At 31.7% G+C, this 22,943-nt stretch overlaps 1 protein-coding gene across 1 annotated transcript in view; it reads right to left on the reverse strand.

Annotated features, from left to right (window-relative positions):
- Window positions 1-22,943, reverse strand: part of LOC130897303 (phosphoinositide 3-kinase adapter protein 1) — a 95,101-nt gene that overhangs the window by 37,273 nt on the left and 34,885 nt on the right. The window contains 1 exon segment of the mRNA XM_057806079.1: window positions 449-554. Coding sequence (XP_057662062.1) covers window positions 449-458 — 10 coding nt within the window. The 5' untranslated portion in view covers window positions 459-554.

The raw sequence follows: 22,943 nt of genomic DNA on the forward strand, positions 1-22,943 counted from the left end.
TTACTTTTTATCCGCCAAATTTAAATGGCTAACTAAGATTACTTTTTATTACAAACTTTAAAAAATTGTTTGGTAAAAATCTTTTTTATATAAAAATGAGGTGATGGCAGATACTCACTCGTATTTTAGGAATTTTGTATAATATTCTTTTTGGAATGAATTTGCAACTCACTAAGCTTGTTATTTGGAAATTATAGTCATGAACATGAAGAATAGAATGATTTATATTAAAATTAAGTAAAATGTTCATTGAAAAGTCATTGTACCGTCAAACCGTCTTAGTATATATCCACCGTACCTGTAAAGTTTTGTTTAAGAAAAACTAATTTTACACTCAGTTGTCTGCAATTATAATTATAGTTTTTTAAACAAATTCACACACCGTATTTTCTCATGATCTTTCTAATGATAAAATATACGCACCAAGTTCACATTAACACTAACTTACCGAAGTCCATTGTTGTAAACTCGACGTAAGGACGCCTATTATGTTTATCAAACCTGACTAGAAAGAGTCATTTGAGCTTCCTCCTTTTCCTTGACGGATACTGGAGCTGAAACAACAACAGAATTTTTTATTAGAATAATAAGCAGGCACCAGGAGATATAAACGTATAATGCTAATGTTTGCCGGACGATCGAGACGCAGAGGCGGACGTGGTACAGTTGTAAGGGATCATTAAATCACAAGTGACCTACTTGAAACTAATTTTGATCGGTAGATAAATGTTAGTAAAGTAAGTGACTTCAAGTGTTTGTGTTGCAGACCTTCCCTCGAGCTGAAATTGACGAAACCAATATGATCGTCACAAAATTTCCTACTCAAATATTGTTTATACATAAAGTGATTTGAAATTAATTGCTCATTGTCTTAATTCTATTTGGTTACCTCATTTGATGACAATTTTACAACAATTCGAATGAATCCAAATTATTTTTTTTTATCTAAATTAATTCTTGTCACGATTTCGTGTCTCGTGTTTCGATTCAATCGCTAAGATGTTTTACATCGAATATTTTTATTTGATATCTATGATAAAACAGACATTTTTTAAATAAAAAATCTTGTACCGTGTGAATATTTTTAATTGTTTCAGACTATACGAGGATGGTCTTTAAAGTATCTGACCCAAAAAAGAAAACACAAAAAGAAAAAAATATCACTGACTCTTCCAAATCATCAGACGGAGCTGCTCTTCTTCACACAAAATACATACTTAAAATTCATTTTCAAATCAGTGATTTCTACGTACATTGCAGAATTACATGCGAAACTATAAATACTCATTCAAATTAACAGATTCACAACAACTATATACCAAAAATCTAATCGCCTTACTCATCAAGGCAAAATTAGTGTACTTAAAAAATGATGATACCACCGTTGAATTTATGTTTGCACCATTACATTCTAATATAAATAAAAATTAAATATTAAGTGTTTAGTGCTTGGTAAAACAAAATAATACGAAAGAAATCAAACTATCAGTGAATTCTTGGCCCCAATCAATATCAAATGGACCACACCAAGTGAGAATATTGCGCTTACGACAGGGTCATAGCAATTTAGCCCATAAAAATGTTATCAACCAATACCATAAAAGTTTTTTCATGCCAGAATTTCAAAAATGCTGCCAGTTTTTGCTGTTTTTTGTTTCTAGTAGACAACAATCAAAAATGGAAGCGACTCATAATTTTTATAAATTTTTTTATTTTCTTATTTCTTATATATTTTATAACAGACGAGCTAGAAACATAATTTTTATAAAGAATGTGCAGTAATTAATAATTTAGAATAAATTTGTGACAAGTAGAAAACGAATTTAATTTATTCGAAGACTTATTCAAAGAAACTGGTCGGTGTAATGTCCATATATATAATTGAATCACAGTGTAGAAATAAATAGCAATTCAAGACCTAATTTTTTGTGTTATATACCGTTGCGAACGCATCTCTGCCCCGGAGCCGGCCCTGTCCAAATTTAGTAGAATTCTAAAATTTGACACCGCCTTCCATGCTTATTTTTTTAAATAACTCTTTATTGTAGCTGACGGTTTATTTACATTATTTCTTTTGAATAATTTCTAGGAAGATCTATTTAATTATTTGTTTTTTTTTTCTTTATTTTCTAGAACTTTAAGAAACTCCTTTATATATATATATATATATATATATATATATATATATATATATAAAGGAGTTTCTGTGCCATAGTTCATTTAATTCATATTAAATATTCAAATATTCATCGTGAACAGACCGAAATAGAAAGTAATAGAAGAATATAAATAAATAAAGTCAAGTGATAGTGATAAATAAATTATATAAATTAGTTGAGTGTAGTGTAAAGTATTTAAATAAATTAAGAATGTAGAAGACAGTGTTTATTAATTCACCCCACGAATAGAACTCGTACAAATAATTTAGAAAAACATTACAATATTAAGAAGTTTGCGTTTATTTTCCGAATATGCTTTTTATTGTTAGAATGGGATTTTTTCTATTTACAATTATTGGTAGTTAATCTTTGATTACACGTCAGCTATAATGTTTTTATGTGAGAGATGAGATAGGAGTATCTTAACAAAATAATTTTGTGCCATGCAAAGAAACGAAGCTAACCAGAAGTTAGTGGAATAAAAGATGGTTCACAAAATTACCTTGAAAAGAAGAAAATTCTAATTTGAATACTTCTTGAAATATTGATATTAAATTTACTTTCAGGTGTTGAAAAAAAAACTTTTTATTATAGCATGCGGTTTATTCACATTGCTTCTTTTCAATAATTTCTAGGAAGGTCTATTTATTTATTTGTTTTGTTTAATTATTTTCTTTTTTTGGAATATATATAAAGGAGTTTCTGTAGCGCAGTTAAATTAATTTATAATAAATATTCATAGTGAACAGATCGAAATAGAGAGTAATCGAAGAATTTAATCAAATTATTCAAGTTAGTTAAGTAATAGTGATAAATAAATTATATAAATTAGTTGAGTGTAGTGTAAGGTATTTAAATAAATTAAGAATGTAAAAGACAGTGTTTATTCTTTGATTATAGCTCAGCTATAATGTTTTTATGTAATAGATGAGTATCTTAACAAAATAATTTTGTGCTGTGGAAAGAAACTAACCTAACCAGTAGTTAGTGGAATAAAAGATGGTTCACAAAATTACCTTAAAAGGGAGAAAATTCTAATACAAATAATTCTTAGAATATTGATATTAAATTCATTTGAAACTGTTGAAAATATTAAATGTAACTATTTGAATTAGTAGCAATAAATTTTGGAAGTGTAGAATGAAAAAAGTTGTTAATTGATTTACGAAACTTGCTCTTTCAGACCGAATTGGTCGAACTAACTAACATCGATACTGGCGATGTAAAGCAAATCCCCCAACGATAATATCCCTTGTAAAAAAAGTAGATAAGATGCCAAATCTCAAAGTCACTTAACTCTCGAACTTGGTGTCCACTTCTCTAGATTGTCCCCGTTGAATATCGAGTTTGTTTTGATGGTCGAAAATTAAATAAGGTTATCATTTCTGATTCATATCCAATAGTACAAGTTGATTATTCTTACTAAACTCCTAGGTGCAAAATTCTTGTCGTCTATTGATTTGGAAAAGGCTTTCTTGCAAATACCTTTATCTGAATCTTCTCGTCCGAAAACTGCTTTCGCTATTTACGGCGTAGGACTTTTTAAATTCGTTATTACCCCATATGAATAGTGGAAAATCAATTCATTAATCTGTTTCCAATACGAATTGTTATTGGTCGATTTGTACATAACAAACGTACCCCATAGATATAATAAAATAATCACAGGAAACTGATGAAGAAAATTCAATTATGATTGTAATACAAACTTTCTCTGTATTTTGTATCGTACCATAAAAATAATAATTTTATTGTTGTTATTAGTTTATAAACCTTCCGATATATATTTCTCAATATCTTATAATAAGAGGAATCTCAAGAGGAATGATCTCTAATCAGAAATCATTAATAACGGATTTATTATCTTCCAAATGACTCGATGTCGCTTGCGCACTTTAGTAATAATGATTTTCAAGGTTTTAATGCTTTCTTAGTATTTAGTATATAAACTTTGCGTTTATACAATAATAATATTCTATTAATACAGTATCTTTTTTTTCTCATTTTTGTTGATTTGTTAAATTGTCAATGTTTGTCTATGTTACTTATTTTCACATGAATTTTTTGAAAAAACAGAAAATATGCATTGTTAGACACTAAATGAATTTGGTATATATATCGTAGATCAATAGACAAGTTGGGAGTATTAGCTATATGCCGGGGGACTTTGGCTAAAATTCGGATAATAGAATATCTATTGAAAAAGGCCAAATTGTTTAATAGTCAGAAAGATAATCGCAGTATATGGTATAAAGAACAGTTAGACAAAGTAAAGCAAATTTTACTCGCTGGTCTTCCACAGAGAGAAGCTGGACCCAAAGCTTACAACACTGACTATCATTATGTGAATAGCTATGAACTATTGCAAATCGAAAATGAATGTCACGTAATCGTAAAAAGAAAAAAAACTGTGTACCTGAAGAAGATTAGACTGGTTAGGTTAGGTTAAGTAAACAATGTGGAACAAACCGGTGTTCTTGTTTTAAAAATAAAATAAAATGTAATTTACAATGTCACCAAGCCTCCACGTGTTGCAATAAATGATTGATTGACATGCAAAAAATAAATAAATAAGACTTCTTTCAGCCTATTTTTCTTATCTTATTCTGTCAACTCAATAGTCCGTTATTCGAATTTTAGCTAAAGTCCCAGGAGAATAGACAAATGCTTGGTCATTTTTCGACGAATAAACTATTGTCCGGCACTCAGCTAATACTCCGGGAGAATAAGCATGCGTGGCGCGCCATCAGCCAACTGTATATTGTCCTGGGATATTAGCTAAAATCCCAACTTGTCTATTGACCTACGACATATATAAAGATTACAGTAAATGAAGACACAGCATCTTAAAGAAACAAATACTCTTAAAACTTAAAAAATATTTTTTGTTTTTCAAAATATTCTCCATCAAGATCAATACTCTTGTGCATGCATTCGAACCAATTGTCGATTGAGGTAACCTGTAATTTGAACGCATCAACCGCTTATTCAGATGTAGAAAAACGTTCGCTTCATAATTTATATTCTATCTGCGGGAAAAAGAAATCATTGGGTACCAACCAAGGATATCACGGCGGTTGAGATCCATCAATCCGATATTTTAACTGCTCAAAAACGTTTTTGTTTGAAATGATGTGTGAAAGCTTGCAATCTCGTGGTGGAAAATGATTAGTCAACTGCGATTGGTTTTCCTGATTTTCGCGAATACTTCTGGCAAATAAATGCTGATGTACTATTCCGAATTGACCGTTCTACGTTGCTCTAGAAGGTGGCGACATGTCCAGTTATTACAAAAAATCAGGCGACCATTTGCTTCGAAGTTCTTCGAGCGCTTCTTCTTCTTGTTAAATAGGTTTAAAACCTGTTTCTTCTTCAGTTTCAGCCTCCTGGATCCAGATCATCGCACCATCTCTTTCTCGGTCTCCTGCTACTTTATTTGTTTTGACGACCTGTTGTCACACCTCATTCTCGACATCTCCACGCTCGTTATGTCTATTCTTAAATATATAAATGTTAGTATCTGTTGTATTATATGACCATCAATTTTTATTTTGCAGCGTATAGGTTCCTTAGACGTTGTCATGCTTTTTGTTTTCTCAGCCTTTTCATCATATTGTACTATTTACCTACTGTGTTGAAGATGTGTACTAGTCTCTGGAGATCGTCCTCGGATTCAGCGAACGATACGGCATCATCCGCGTAGCAAAGTATTTTAAGTTGTTTGTTACCCATCTGGTACCTTTTGCCCTGTCGTACTTTTTTTATAACTTCGTCCATTATTATATTGAATAAAAGGGGGCTTAATGAGTCACCTTGTGTGATACCGACATATTTACAGGTACAGCATTTGTCAACTTGTTATTAATTCTGCCTTGGACTTGGTTAAGGGAATAAAATAAAATAGAATAGAATATGGGTCAAACGCTTTCTGATGGTCTATGAAACACAGATATGCTGGTTTTTGTATACTCTATGGATTCTTCAACTACTTGTCTCAATATGAATACAGCGTCCACGGATGACCTTTCAGATTTAATAAAGCCTTGTTGTTCTTCCGACAAAGATGTAATTGCGTCAATTTTGTTTGTTACTACTTTTGTGACTAGTTTCAAAGTTGTGTCTAATAAGTTCATGTCCCTATAGTTATTTGGGCACTTTTTATATCCTTTTCTAAACATTGGAATCATTGTACTAGTTCTCCATCTGTTAGGTATCTTGCAGTGCAATATAATTTTTTGGGTCAAATTTGGTAAGTGCTGTAATTAAACTTTAATTGAATTTGGCTCGTCTTCATTGATCCATGATTCGTTGCCTGTCATAGCTGTATGTTCATGTAATTGTGCGAGTGGAACTAATGCTTAAGTATGCTTCAATCTCACGGTATGTCACAAGACGATCTTGCAATATTAGTTTACACACAGAATGTTTTCTGGCACTATAAACGATTTTGAACGACCTTCACGAAATTAATCCTGTAGCGAAGCGCGTCCACGATTGTTATATTTCAAAACTTAATTAGTAACTCTTATACGTGGCGGTTAATTGGATAAATTAAAACGAACTCAAAATTAGTAATCAGAGAGTATAGTCAATAACGTATCCATTAATGTTAACATATTTTTACCATGGATGTTCTAGCGTTCTAATTTTATTGTTCAACCTCTCCAAACTGTGAGTATTAAAAACAGATGGTAAGTGCTGGCCACCATATATGGAGAATATGGTGGTAGCTCAACTAATTCTTAGAAGAGAATAACTTTGCACCACTTTCTCCGGTGCTTTTCTTTTATCGTCTCAATTAACTTATGAAACTAAATTGGTATAACATGCACCTGCAGTAACCATTTACAGCCAATCTACAAAAATTACTCCCTCAATATACCACAATATGGTTAGCATGACCTTTCTCCTGAAGGTTGCTTCTTGAATTTTTTCGATGGTGGTGATCCTCGATGTTTCCGCACTCCTCCTTACTTTGCATAATAGTATCCGCATCATAGTGATAGATCCATTGACTCATCCATTATTACCTTACTTTAACTTGTTTATACTGCTGGACTTAGGGGACACTGTCTATAGATATCCTTTCACCTCAAACGACTTCTGTGGAAAAATGACGTCCTTGTATATTTATTTAGTATCATCTCCAATATATACCCCTCTTGTACCCCATGCAAATCTTCCGTTGTCAAATGAAAATTTTGAACGTGGTAGTGCGTAAATCATTTTCAACATCTCTTGAAAACGCTTAAACCACTCAAAAACACGTGGACGTGACAAATTATGAGTTTCAATAGCAGTTTTTATATCTTTACTTCGATTATTTTCACGGCAAAACAGAAATTTCTATACAAACGAAGGCGACGGCTATACTGGTTTGTCTACACACACGGTAGACATCGCATTCGAAACAGTAGACAGAATTTTTGATAGCTAGACATGAGAAAGTTTTTTTTCGTAGTAAAGTGAAATTTAGCCTAAATATACGATGTATATCGAATGTAAAAAGTTCAAATTGAGTCGTGAATTTGAAGTTTATAGTTTTGAAAATTGTTTTGTAGACACATACCGTGGAGTTATTGAAGTACGGTAATTACTTCATTACAGCAAACTCTTCGATGAGCTAAGCTCTTTAATATTTCGTATCGATCACTAAATAAACTTTTTTATTGAACGACCCACTCTGTAAACAATTTATAAACAGTCCATGCAGTTGAAATATCTGAACACTTTTGATTTAAACCAGTGCTTGATCTAAAATTAAGAATTGCAGGCTATAATCATACTTACAAGAGTTATATTTTAAGCGTACCAAGAATCGATATGATTAATTTCTCAACAATAGCTGAATATTTTCGTCTTCTGTTTTTCTTTTCGTTATTATACGTACCAACATTTAAAAATAAATTGTACAAATCGCAACCTTAAACTTCAAGACTATGTTGAATAAAAATAAGTAGACTCAAAACAGAGTTTTTGAGGACAAGGTGACGTGTAGACTTTGAACATTTTATAGAAGTAATTATAAGATATATGTTACATTTATTATTTTTTTATTGAAATTTGTGCAAGACTACGAGGGGAATTAAAGTATCATACGAAATATCAATTTTGAAAAAGTCCTTTATCAAATTATTTGAATCTCCACATACTAATGGGTCGCCCCGTATAAACAATCATTGATATAAAAGAAATCTTATAATTTTTTCAATCTAGGATCGATGTCATGAACGTAAAATTAGAAAAGTTGGAAATAACGATTCTCTATTTACTCAGCTTCATTATTCTATTTAAATAAAACACAATCTATCAAAAAAAATCTTACTTGTGGTATAAATGATATGAAATTATGAAAACAAGAAAAAAAGACACTCGTTCATTTTAAAATAAGTTGTAGTGAAGTAACTGTAGATATTTCTATTTAGATTGAGGGTTTTCAACAACCGACTGTCAAATGTCGCTTTGTATATGTTTCTCTACACATTTCATGATAAATATATAATACATTATAAATAATTTAAAATTGTTGATCGCCGTTCAAATTTCTTTTTATACATACACAATTAGGGTTATGTTTATTAGCGAACCAGCGTCATTATCGCGTTCATTCTGTACAGCTTTAAATTTGGGGTGTATTTTTAACTTTCATGAACGTCTAGAGCGCTTTATGTTCGCGTTCATTTTGTATACCGCTTAAGACCGTTCATAGTTGCCGTTTGATGTCGCAGTCTGCCGTTGGTGACTTACAACATATTTTCCTGTTGGCCGTTCGCGGCAACTTTCGTAGTAAAAGATGAGAGCCAATCAAATCCTTTGGCGTTTGTCTTGTGATTTTGCCTAATGCTCCCAATAAAAAAACTCGTTATTTTCCATAATATCGAATCACAAATAATAACCAGAAAAAGTAGTACCACACATCAAAAATAATAACAAAATTTTTAGATCAACTGCAGCAACGACAAGTTTATGTAAATAGGGTTAAGAAACGTCAAACGACAAACGTCACCTGTCAAGTTTATGAATCGACGTTAATAGTACAGGATCCCAAAGCTTCGATTAAGGATAGGTTGCCTTGAAAAATTAGACGCAGCTATGTGTTTTTTCAGTCAATCTTACAGCATTTGAATGAAAATGATGTCACAAATCAAAATAAACATGGTTGTCAGCTCTCAGTCGGCCGCAGCATTACGGTTGCCATGTGTAAACAGGTATGTTATTAATTAACTGCATTTACCGATTTTATATACATTGAACATGAAAATCCATGGTTGCCATGTATTTTTGTAGACGGCTATTGCTCCAGGTAAGTGGGAGTGCAAGAGAGAAGGTGCACGCATTGTTACGTGCTGTTAATAATAGTACAAAGTTGTGAAAATTAAGTTTTATTATTTTTTCACTTATTATTTATTAAACATAAATTTTTGAGCATAATGACAATTTTCATCGCTTGGGTAAAGACCCATTTTTCATTGAAAAAGTTTTCTACAGAATCTTTAGAGAAAACTGGAGTTTTTCTATGTTCATGGATACTTAGATTTTTGTTTTTATCTCATTAAGAAGCACATTTGCTTTTATTATTAATTTTGTCAATATTATTTTTTATTGAAAAAGTAAAAATCCATTTCGTTTGCAAGTTATTTCTCGGACATTAGGCTGATTTTAAATGCAAATCTTATAATTAAATACATCTTTTATTTTTCTTCTTCATCGTCTGTGTCAGTATCAACATCATCGGAATCATAACAGCTATTGTCTATTTCTATACTTTTCTAAAGCTAATTATTGGGATGCTAAAAAGATGTCTTCGACAGTCATTGGTGTGCCAATGAATCACGTTGGTTTTAAATTTCCTTCAATCACTGACCAACCGTAGTCTTCTGGATTGAAGATGATACAATTTGGCTCAGTTGCATTTTGCCACATACAATTTATGAAAATAGTTGGATTTCCATGTTCAATGTATATGAAACTTTAATTTTGCATAAAAATTTGAAAAAAAAACCGATGAATGCAGTTAATTAATAATAATATACCTGTTTACACCTGGAACCCTAATGCTGCGGCCGACTGAGAGCTGACAACCATTTTTTTATTGATTTGTGACATCATTTTTTTCAAATGCTGTAAGATTGACTGAAAAAACATATAGCTGCAAGTCATATTAGTATATTAATGACATTAAAATGAATTACAGGTAATTGCGGCTAATTTTTACAAAGCAACCTATCCTTAATCCATTCCATACATCCTCAAGATTCCTTTAAAACTAATTTCATCAAAAAAACAGATACCTCCAAGATCAAGTGGTGGGATCTTAGACTATAACACTCACATCATAAATAACTATTCTTCATATGTGTATTAAAATTAATGTATTTGCAAGATCTATTTGAAATTTAGCAAGCTTAGTGAAAACTAACAATTTAAACAGTGTAACGAATCGCCCTCGTATATCGATATTTTGATAAATAGATTTTTTTTTCTCAGATTGAATCTCTCTTTGTGTTCATTCCAGCTACTGAATTATTGCTGATGTTTCTTATTCTTAGTTTTCTTTTCATGGCATCTGGGAATACAAATAATCTCAATAACAACCAAGATCGTTATTTTATTTCTTTGTCGTGTTTTTTGTAGAATAAAAAGGTATAATACTGTTATAAACTTTTAATGAATCTCTGAGTCTTTATAAATTTATTTGTAAATTGAATATATATATTCACGTTTGATGGTCATAAATCAAGTCAAAAAATATATTGTTAGAAAGATGAATCAATGAAGAGTATCCGTTTGTAAAAATAACGAGCTAAGGTGTTTCTGAAGATGATTACAGAATTACTTGGCCCAAGAAAGAAAATACAGAAATTTAAAAAATATATTTACTTTCCAACGTATTCTCCGTTTAGCTGCATACACCACTTTTTTCGCTCAAGCGTTGCAATCAGTTCGCACAATACCCGCCGTTGATAATTTTTCCTTTTCCAAGATAGTCAATGAAAATTATCCTACGTGCATTCCATATAACCGACGCCATGACCTTTGCCCTCTTCAGTCTAATGTTTTTATTGTTCTTTTGTTTCAGGTGTGAAGTGATGGACCCAATCTATGAAACAATGCCAAACACTCGATGGAAGCCTCTTCACGAAGCTGTTTTGTGCCATTGTGAGCAAACGCGGCACCCATTTTGGACACAGCTTTCTCATGTCCAAATTTTCATTTAATATGCGATGTATCGCACTTTTTGAAATGTTTGCTAGCTTACGCATTTTCAATAGACGATCATCTAGTACCGCTTTGTGGGATTTCTTTAACATTTCTGGAGTCGTCACCTCATTTGGTTGACCACTGCGATGCTGGTCTTCGCAGGTCGTACGGCTTCGTTTAAACTCTGCTACCCAATATTTTACTGTTTACTATTTATTTTACTAATGAAGGAGCAGTCATACCCAGAGTAGAATTAGTTGGGCTTTCAAATAAAATTATTGTTTCGCATAATGATGACGGTTGCTAAACAAATACTAAACAACATAGTGACTACAAACTTGATATATAGATTGTGTACTTTCTAATACGTGGTATTTTTTCAAGCAACTACCGCCATCTCTAGGTCAGGACTGGTAATTCTGGGACTTTCCTCGTACTATAGACCGCTTCTCTACAATGCATACTTTTCAGTGGGTCTATTAGGATTTGTCGAATCAAAGTTAAGAGCTAGAAGAAATCGATCCATATGTCAAATAAAAAAAAGAAGTTTCCATAAGTTAAAAGAAATACAAATACAACGGATTATTTATCGCAATATGGGTAAAATAACGGTTTATTTACAAATTCCTGAGATCCCCATTTCTTTGAAGATCGTTGAAACGAATGCCGTTTTAAAAAATATTTTTAAAATCTGTTAGAAAATGTTATGCATTCTACTGTGTTAATGGCTACTTCATGTGAAAGCCGCTGTTTCCTCACGCTGAACTATTTTGAGAATTTCTGTGTAATTGATTCGGAAAATTTTATACTTTTAAAGAGAAAAACGTACATTATTCCTCACTATTTCCGATTAACGAACCGTATACTGTTACAAAAATAGAAATGAGTTATTTTGTTTATCAGTTTCATGGTGTTTTATATTTTATAGATCCATAGACTCTATTAACAACCTCGATTTATTTATAAGAATATTCATTCAATTTTTTATGGTTAATATCACGAACAAGTCGTTTCAGTTTAGTCACGGTTTTGAGCGAAATTTTCGGCAGTTAAAACTTGTCTCGTAATCATTCTTTTAGAATTCCGCATGCTTGCTAGTTAACAAATTAAAATTACTGAAAATTAATTTTTTAAATGTATTCAATGTTTATTTATTGGTTCGAATATGCTACTAATGAATCAATATAATTATAAATGATGCAATATTATTTTGACAATTTACGGTGGGTGAAACTAGAAAACAATTAAAAATAATTGACGTACACTTGACGAAAATGATGTGATTTGGAAAGATTTTGAAAGAAAACAAAATTGCTCAGGAAATGCCGGTCTATGCTGCAATTTCTTTTATCTAAACGCCGCACGTTATAACAATTTCTTCCATAATTAAATATTTTCTGGAGTTGCCTTCTAATGCAGTCATGTTAAAGATACGGCCCGCGGGTCGCTTCTGGCCCCCGGGCCGTATCAATAAGGCCCGCGATCGCAATGTATGACAGAAAGAAGAATCGTGTTTTTTAGAACTTTTAGACTTCATTCGATTCCTCTACGGAAGGTAAACCACTGTGTTTGATTTGTAATCGAACAGTTGCTGTTTGTAAGGAGTTTAATTTGAAGAGACACTATGATACGAATCATAAAGCAATATTCGATTGTTACACTGAAAAAACTGAATCAACATATTGTCATCTTTAAAATCTTCAAAGTCAACAATCGATGTTTACTAAAAATCGCGAAAAGATCAAAACCTTTCACTAATGGTGATTTTATTAAAGGCTATGTTGAAATTTGCCGATGTTTCATTTCCTTCTGAAAAGTCAATAATTCAAAATATTTCGCTTTCAAGAAACACTGTTGCTTCAAGAATAAATGATTTATTTCAAAATTTGGTTCCTCAATTGAATGAGAAAATTGAGGAATTTACAAACTTTTCACTGGCTGTTGATGAGAACTCTGATACTGTTGATACAGCTCAACTTGCTGTTTTTATACGAGGTATTAAGAAATAACTGAAGAACTCTATTAAAGTGGTACTACAACAGCAAATGATATTTATTCTGCAATTGAGCATTTAATAGCAAAATATGAACTCGACTGGAATATACATACTTTAAAGCAGCACAACTAAGGACAGCCGGCAAACATTCGGGCGTTGTAATTAAATTAAAACAAAAAACATCGGGGAATTTTGTGGGATTTCACTGTATAATTCATCAGGAATCATTAGCGTCCAAACATTTAAAAATGGACCATGTCAAGCAACCTATAATTAAAATTGTAAATTTTATAAGAATTTTTATAAGGCAATTTTCACAAGATTTGGACGAAAAGTTTTCTGATGTCCCTTATTTCATCGAAGTTCATTGGCTCAATGGAGGAGTAGTTTTAGAAAGATTTTTTGCATTACGTGACCCTAGCAAACAAATTGATTATGACAATGATTGGTGGATTGATTGTGCCTTTTTGGTAGATATGAATAAACACTTGATTAATCTATGATAGAAAGTTACAGGGAAAAAATCTGTCACTCAAATGTATTCATGGAATATTCGTGGAAAATCAGGTAAAAAATCAAAGTTTGGACCATTTTCCTCATTTAAAATCATTTGGCACAGTGAACCAAAAAAAATTTAACGAATATTCTCAACTTCTGAAAAAATTTGATTACAAACAATTTAACAATCCTTTTGAAGACTTTCACAAGATGAATGAAATGGAATTCCCAATGTTCAACATTCGGACAGTATTTTGAAAGAAAAATTTAATGAGATTAATGCTCTTACATTTTAGACACAATATTTTAAGAGTTTGGATTGGAACATCGCACAAAACTTACGAATTAACATCTCCAATCAATTCTTAAAATAACTACAACGAATATGATGATACCTGACATCAATGAGCTTGTGAAAAACAAGAGAAGTCAGGTATATCTGGATTCTCGAGCTCAACATAATTACCTAACATCTTTTATAACTATGATTTTTAAATGTTATAATAATTCAGTTCATTCTTTTTTATTTTCAATCTTGCCCATCTACGAATTCACAATTTAATATATGCCCCTCTGCAAAATTGAGTTCTAATGATTCTCGTACACAGCAAAACAACTTAGATCAATTGTTGAAAATTCTGGATGTAAATCGCCGTAAACAGCCTACATTCTATTTTTGATTTGTTTTGGTGTTATTTCTTCCTCAATCAAAAATTTTATAACTCAATACTTAAGATAGTGGTAGTTCGAGCTCTACTATAATAAAATAAATTGAATCAACAAGTTGAAACTTTTAGTAAGGTTTGCTTAGACTTGTCACTGACGCGTCCATAAAGACTTTTGTGAACGCACTCTATTTATTATACGAGATCAAGAATTTATGAACGGCAATTGATCAATTTTTCAATAGTATTCCAAAATATGACTGGCTACAATCTCTTAGGTTGAGGAAGTCAGTTGGTCAAAGTAAACGACTATATCTTCCAAAGTATCTCAGAGAAAAATCATAACCGATGTAGATATTCTGTTTTTTCTTTAGTTTTATTTTCACAACGTGTGCAACTCCACTGTCCATCATTTCTTTTTTGTTTTGGACTACTGCCACTCATGATACAATTAGTTCAAAAAATAATTGGTGATTAAAAATATGACTTTCACATGTCTTATATAAACATAGTCGTTACAGCTGGAATTAGTTCATTTTCTACATTGAAACTGTTTAAATTTAGAGCCAACCATGTTAATTCATGAAATGTCAGTTCAAGTCCCACTAATAAGTATTCAGCGGCGAAATTTCATACTTAGATATAAATATACAATCAGGTATAACAAATGGGATTATTTCAAACAACATTTTTTCAAGTTTATTAATTTCAGACAAGCGAAAGAGGATGAAATAAACAAGTTTTCAGTAAATTTACGAATACACTCAAGTAGAATTTATTTTAAACAGTTGAATTGGAGTTATGTATATATTACGTACAAAATTACTTGTGAATAATGTATTTTGGGTAAAAAAATATATTATTCACAACTAAAAATTTTTGATAGTAGTTTAGATTTCAGAATTTTTCTCATTTTAAAATAGGCACTAAAAATAGAATAAGAAATCACTAAAAATGATGTAAAACAAGAAACTAGAGGCAGTTGTGGGTCTGAACCTAGGATGGGAAAATGGACAGTAGCGTCCTCTTTTGGTTCATGAGCACAACTAATACGTTTATATACTTATATACTTGAGAATAGGTAACACTAAGGGCTATAATGTCGAACCAATCACAGAATAACATTGACATTTGACATGTTTATTTTGTTTTATTTATTATAAAAAACTATTGTTTATCCCATTATTTGGTTCCATTTCTAAAGCTCAATTCTTAAAAATTATAATTAAAAATGAAAGTATGTTTGAGACTAACTTTCTACCAGTTATTTCACCCTGAAGTTGTTTTAAATACTTCCGATAGAAATTACAAGCTGATTATTGACAAAGGTCAATACCTTTAACCAGGCAATGATATAACATCACTCAATAAGTCATGTGACTGACACACAGTCAGTCGTTGTCAAATCCATATGACGATTTTGGAGAATCAGCTTTCAAAAGACTATGTGAAAAGTTTTTTGACAATTAAATTAATTAGAAAAGTGACAGCTGTTTAAGTGAAGCTACTTTTGTTATTTCAAAAACAATGGATTCAAAACAATTTCGTTTGTTAATTTATCATTGTTTCTTGATGAAAAAAATACTGAACAAGCTCAGAAATGGCTTCAAAAGTGTTATCCGAACTCGGCTCCATCGAAAAGAATTATTTGTTATTGGTCGTACAGACACTGATTATGGGGAACGTTCTGGTCGTCCAATTGAGGTGGTTACTCCAGAAAATATCAAAAAAGTCCACACTAATCATAAATTGAAATTGTATGAGAAAGCTGAGGCCGTAAAGCTATAAGAAGGCAGTGTGTTCACAATTATACATGAACATTTGACCATGAAAAAGCTTTTTTTCAAAATGGGTGCCACGTTTACTCACAGTCGATCAAAAACAACATGTTGATGATTCATAGCAGTGTTTGGCCATGTTTAATCAAATATTTTGCGTCGATTTGTAGATGGATGGACATGAATCCATCACTTCGATCGGGAGAGACAATAGCAAATACTACATGGATCATTTGAATGCAAAAATCAAGGAAAAATGGCTCCATATGTCGAAGAAACAAGGCAATTAAAGTCGTTGGCAACGATAGTTGATTCGAACAAATTACACTTCGAATTGCTTCCTAATCCACCGTATAGTCCAGATATGGCCCTAAGGAAGCCAATTTTGAGTCAAAAGACAAATCCTTCTACAAGCACGGCATCGAGAATTTAGAGAACCGTTGGAATTATTCTATTGCTCTTGAAGGAGATTAAATTGGTGAATTAAATTGATTTTTGGCAAAAAAATATATTTTTCTTAGTTATTCACACGACTTATTGGGTGATGATTTTTTAATAATGTTTTGCTGTTTGTTGATTACATATTGAATAATATGATACATCCATCATGCAATTGAGACTGAGCCTGTTTTATATTTTTTGGCAATCATTTTTTTATTGAATTGTTTTGCCAACTTGATCGCACAATTTTTCACTAATTATTTTATCACTAAAAGGTTTCCTGGCTTTCACAATTATTGGGAACGTGGCAATGAAACACCAAAGTGGACTAACTTTAATATATTTTCCGAGCTTTCGAATACTTATGTATTCATCGTCTGGAACTGAAGTTATAAACAAATACAATATAAGAAATATTAATAATTATAATATACAATAATTAATTACGATTTTGGGTAGTTTTGAATCGTATTCTTGTAAAAAATTTTAAAATTCATCGGTTTCAATATTCAAATTGATTTTGATAGAAATATTGATTAATTGAAATATTACGTACCGTTGAATTGTAGGGTTAATCTGAGATTCCCTAGTATAAAATTTGGTACCATCACTGATACTTTTTAACCGGATAGACATTTACCTCGAGCAACGTCCATCCGACCCTGTTTAACAGAGGAAACGAATTCTAGAGACGTGTCAAAATTAAACTTTCAAATGCAACTCGGTCCTTCTTTTTTTATATTTTTTAATACTGTTTTTAAGAAAATGTGCAGGTAATTTTGAAAAGGCTATTTTTTATTTCATATGAATAAGTAAAATGTGAAGGTAAATAACATAAAACCTTGGTAGTGTCACTGGAGATTATTATATTTTGTGAGGTTAGTAACTTCTTGGTGATGTCTTCAGGAAGTCACGTATGCGAGTAAATCAATAATAGCCTTTGGACGGTATGAAACGGGAAGGAAATTTTATATCTATTATATTGCAGAGGTACTATCCTAGACAACGTACATTAATTTAATGAATTAATAATAGAACGCGTTTTTTATGCAAAGCAAAGACTGTTAGGGAAATACTGTATAAAAAAGTTTCACTTGATGAATATGAAATAATGAAAAAATAGTTATTATTTATAAATAAAATTCGGAATTCGATTTTTGACAATTATTAACAACTCCTGAATAAGTGAATATAATAGGTTTTATTTCAACCTATTAATCTGGATCGTTCTTGGTACTGTTATTGAAGCGTTTATACATATTTTCTGCCCAATTTCCGGCCATGTACGGTTCTGGTAACAGTATTTGCTCACAACCAAGTATTGAAGAGACTGTCCCGGGAACGGTTCACGAACTATGCCTAAGTTGGAACAAAAACGGTAACTGCCCGGTTGGAACCGTAATCTAGATTGCGTAGAATCGTCACCATACCAAGGACAGTTTTTTTATGGGCTTGAACGAACCTAATGCTAAACACTATAATCGAGACACAACTGATCTTCTCTATCGTGTTCGGTAATTTTGTGAATCATTTCTATTTGTAGTAAAATTTTCGTATTTTTGATTAATACTCTCTTCAGAAGCTACAGTCCGAACAAAATTCTAGAAGCTAAGATCATCCGCAATTCAACAGATACTCTTCGTAAATTGCTGTTGAATAAAAATGCCTTTATGTCAATATTCATTCGTTCTGGGTTCACAATTTCCTACAAATGTTTGTAAACATCTGGAAACATCTCAACTGATAATGAAAATGTAGAAAATTCGTAGATTTGTTAGTGTTATTTGTTTAAAAACAAAGGATATTATTTTTAGTTTATGTAGTTAGTTTGCATACCTGTAATATATTGTAGTATACTAAAAACAAATAATGAAGGACTTGAGACAAATAATGAAGAAAATGAAAAATCAAACATACCAAAAAATACCGTTTGCAGTAAAAAAATTATATGAAAAGATTTTATGGACTTATTCAATGATACAGGGTATCAATGAGATGGAAATCGGACGGTGGAAGAATTGGCGTTGATTTTAAGAGGGCTGTGAACATGAAATGAAAAAGTGGTTTAGGAAAACCACGGTTAAAAACCATGTAGAACCTAACAAGTAAGCTGTATTTCAACAAGGTCGTGCTGTTCGCTATTCTGTAGGACGAAAACTGTATCTTTGTGAAAGGAAACAAAGTTTGACAGCATCAAGTTCGGAAGAAATAACGAAAATGATAAATTATGAAATGAAAATAACCCTGAAGGGCTGGAACGGAAATTCTCATTCAAATAGCCGTGATAGAATTACCTTGGAGAGGTGGGGAAGCTGCTGCTTCCTTGACTGACTTTTTTATATCGAACAACGACGGTTCTGTAACAAATCGAGTTTAATATAATCCTAAATTCGGTAAGACGTTCCAAGATGGTTAAAGAATTGTACTTATAATAAAAAAAAAACAATGAAAGCAATGTTTGTCAGAATATTTTAAAAAACTATGTCAAAAAGGGGCTCAAATATTAAAATCAACACATTATTACTAGGAATACATCGTTTTATCGTTATAAATAAGTTTTTCGAAGAGCACCATCTATATAGAACTCGTGACGATGCAAACATCAACCCCAAAACTTCCACTTGAGACTTTGGAAAGAGAGGCTCGAAATCCAAAAAAAAAACCGTCTATTTCTTCGTCGATTATCGGTGTAACGGTTTCCCTAGCCAAATGGCCGACGATAGGGAATAATGCAGCCACAGCTGTACCCGCCCGCCCCCTTTTAAATTTAAAATAAACAAAGAAAAACAGAAATTACTCAAAATAAAATAAAACAAAATGGGGAAGAGCCGTTGTGTGTGTGGATCTACCCCTATATCAGAGCTTACTCCAACAAACCTCCCTCGTTACAAAAATCCTCCTTATCCTACCAAATTTTAACCAACGAATCTCTCTCCCTCGTGACGATTTTTAATCCATTGAGATAAGAATGTGCCAACTCGAAACGAGGTTATTTCAGGTAAATGAAAAGGTAGTCCGAGTACATAATGCAATTCGTGACGAACTGATCAAAAGTACTACAGGGAATTTAGTACCCAATCCACTTTTAATATTTAATATTTTTTGGAAAGTTTAAAGCTCTCTAAATATATTCACAGTGTTAGTTTTTGACAACTGTCTAACTAAACTGTATATACTTTATCGGATATCTAGCTTGTACGTCATAACTAACTGAAATGACATAGGAAAATTGAAACATTATAAAATCTGCATTATCAAAGTTATTTGGAATTCAAAGGCAATGAATATTTTCCTTTATTCATCTTTGCTTTACAATTCTGTATATAGACGTTCAGAAACATCGACTTTGTGTCATTTTATTTTCGACAAATTGAAAAACAGTGGAATAGATTGATCTTTTCTTAATAACCCACGGGTTTTTTCATAAAATGAATTCCAATTAAAATATTGTTAACCCAGAAATTGCGCGTTCGTTTTCTCACCACTGGAATTTAGTGTATTATGACATTCTTGTCACGGCAACGATTTTGTGGTAACCGATTTCACGTTAACGAAATCCGGTGGGTTCGTTTCTTTATAATGATGCAAATTTTTAACATTCATATTGAAGAGATTCACTTACAAATTTCGCATTTTCACATTCACATTTCAATATCTTTTTATTCTTGTGGTTGAATGATGTTCTATGAATGTTTCTTACTTAATAACTAAATTCTGTAATGTGAAAATCGTGATAATTTCTGTAAACTAGTTAAATTCGAAAATTGAGCAAATAACATAAAACGTGGGTTCAAACTACATACATTAGGACATTTATACCCACACTCCTACTAGTAAATTCCTATCTTTAATAAAGTATACATTAAGGTCAAAGGCTCGTAGACTAAAAATAGTCTCCTGCAGATTTTGTAACTTCCACACTTTGTTTGTTGATCCTTCGGTAAAATTAGCCATTCGCAGATGACTTCGTCTTACCTTTCCAGCACGAATAAAGCGCAGGTGACGTTTCAACCGTTTTCTCTCGTTAAATGTGTATTCGATAGAACATAATAAATAACAAAAAAATCATTTGCATTGAAAAACTTTCGTGGAAGCAACGAGAAAAAATAACTATTTCTGGGATGTACAGTACATCTCAAGTCGAAGTAAAAGCGTAAAAAGCAAGGTTGTCAGTTCTATTTTCTAAGCTCACCATACCATATTTAATAAACTAATTATTTCGTGACGTTTTTGTTTGTGTTTGTGATTCTGTCAATCCAGGGTATATTCAGGATGCGTCTATAGAGCAACATCTCAAATGCCTTAAGTTTTTTTGATCATTTCAGTATTCAAGGTCCAGGTTTCCACTCTGTACAGCAGTACTGACCACATATAACATTCCATGAATCCTATTCTGACGTAGAGGCTTTCGAGTCATTTCAATTCTGATTTTGATTTCTTCGTCTGGATCCATGTGAGTATAGTAATAAATAATTTGGAATTGCTACAGAAATAATTACTTACAATAACATTGTAGGTATTATAATTTTAAAGAATCGGCATGCACGATCTGGCAGCCGAATCAAAAGAAATAATAATAGTACAGTCATTTCAGGCATTTTAAACCCCAATATACGGAAAAATTCTTAGTGAGCTGAATTTTTGTATACACCTTTAGTGGATGTGAAAAATCGACGTCGATATCGAGAAGGTTGAAAAAGTTATAAAGATCAGAAGGTCACGAAAATCAATTTTTCACAAATATCTATTGCTCGGAGGTGACTATCTTCATCTCACCTAACCTTTAGTGGACCAGGGTTTATTTTGCTTGTTTTTAATACGCCTAAGGGGAAAAGAATTGTTGCTAGACTAGTTAGTGTTTTTATGAATATAGAAAATCATGTTCCAATCAGTTGTTTGACAACGGTGCTTGAAGTTTTGAAATCTTTTTACCGAAAAGATACGGCATAATTTGCGAGCAGAATTTTTAGTATTGGTTATTACCGAAAATTTTGTTAACACTGCTTCATGATCGGAGAAACCTGAATTAAAGATAGTATAGTTGGTGGATTCTGAATCAAACGATGACACGATATAGTCTATAGTACTAGAACTGGTCTTAGTTATTCTGGTTGGTTGGCCGTTATATGTATGACCATTCCAAAAGATACAAAAATTGATTGAAGACATTCTCGATCAGCGCATACGCTGGAATAATCAATATTAATCATCAATAATCAAGCTACTTCGACGTACGCCAAAGAAATTGCTTCTTCCTGTCTGTATACGGTTCGTATATATTTTAAGAAAAAGTATCATTTATTGCAAAGTTGAAATCTTGTTAGTAGTCCGGTCAAATTAGAACACAAAAAAAGAGTGATGCTACATAAATTCCCACCAAGCTGAAAATCAGTAAAATTGTTTGAAATGCAGTTGAAAATAAAATTGTATTCATTCAAAATTCAAAATTTATCATAAAAATATTTCAGACAAATATTGTAGATCATAAAATTATCTACAAAAAACGTATCAATACTTATTTTTCGACAAGCCACTGTTTCTGAGATATAACGATTCAAGAAGTTGTAAAAGTTATAATGTTTCAGATTTACTGTAGTATTTAATGGTTATAATGATTGAACGAGAAATACCAAAGTTGAAGAACAACATTTTCGAACTTTAGCAACATCTTCGTCAATTTATTTGATGAGAACTTATGACAGTTCCAATCAGTCAACAGAAATTTCTTACAAACACTCACAACAAGTCTCAGTTCATTTCAATGTTGTAAGAAAAGTTCACTGCTGAAAATATATTTGTGAAACCGTTAAATATGACAACTGTTACAAATTTTTGGATCATTATATCTCAAAAAACAGTGGCTTGTAAGAAAAAACTGTTAATACGTTTTTTGTAGATAATTTTATAATCTACAATTTTTCTTTGAGATATTTTTATGATAAAACTCACCGTTTTGCTGAAAATTGCGAATTTTTTTGACCTTTGATCTTGAATAAAATTTTTTCCATACACGGAAATGATGGGGAACATTCAAATTCTATGTTCAATTGTATTTTAAGCAATTTTACTGATTTTTACTGATGGGAATTTATGTAACTTCGAATGTCTAAATTGACCGGATTATAGATTATATAATTAGAAAACGCGCCTGGTTAACATCCTTATTAAACCTGAAGATAATCATTTTTTCATATTTATTTTCCCA

This window comes from Diorhabda carinulata, chromosome 8 (assembly GCF_026250575.1).
Source record: "Diorhabda carinulata isolate Delta chromosome 8, icDioCari1.1, whole genome shotgun sequence".
Lineage (NCBI taxonomy): Eukaryota > Metazoa > Arthropoda > Insecta > Coleoptera > Chrysomelidae > Diorhabda > Diorhabda carinulata.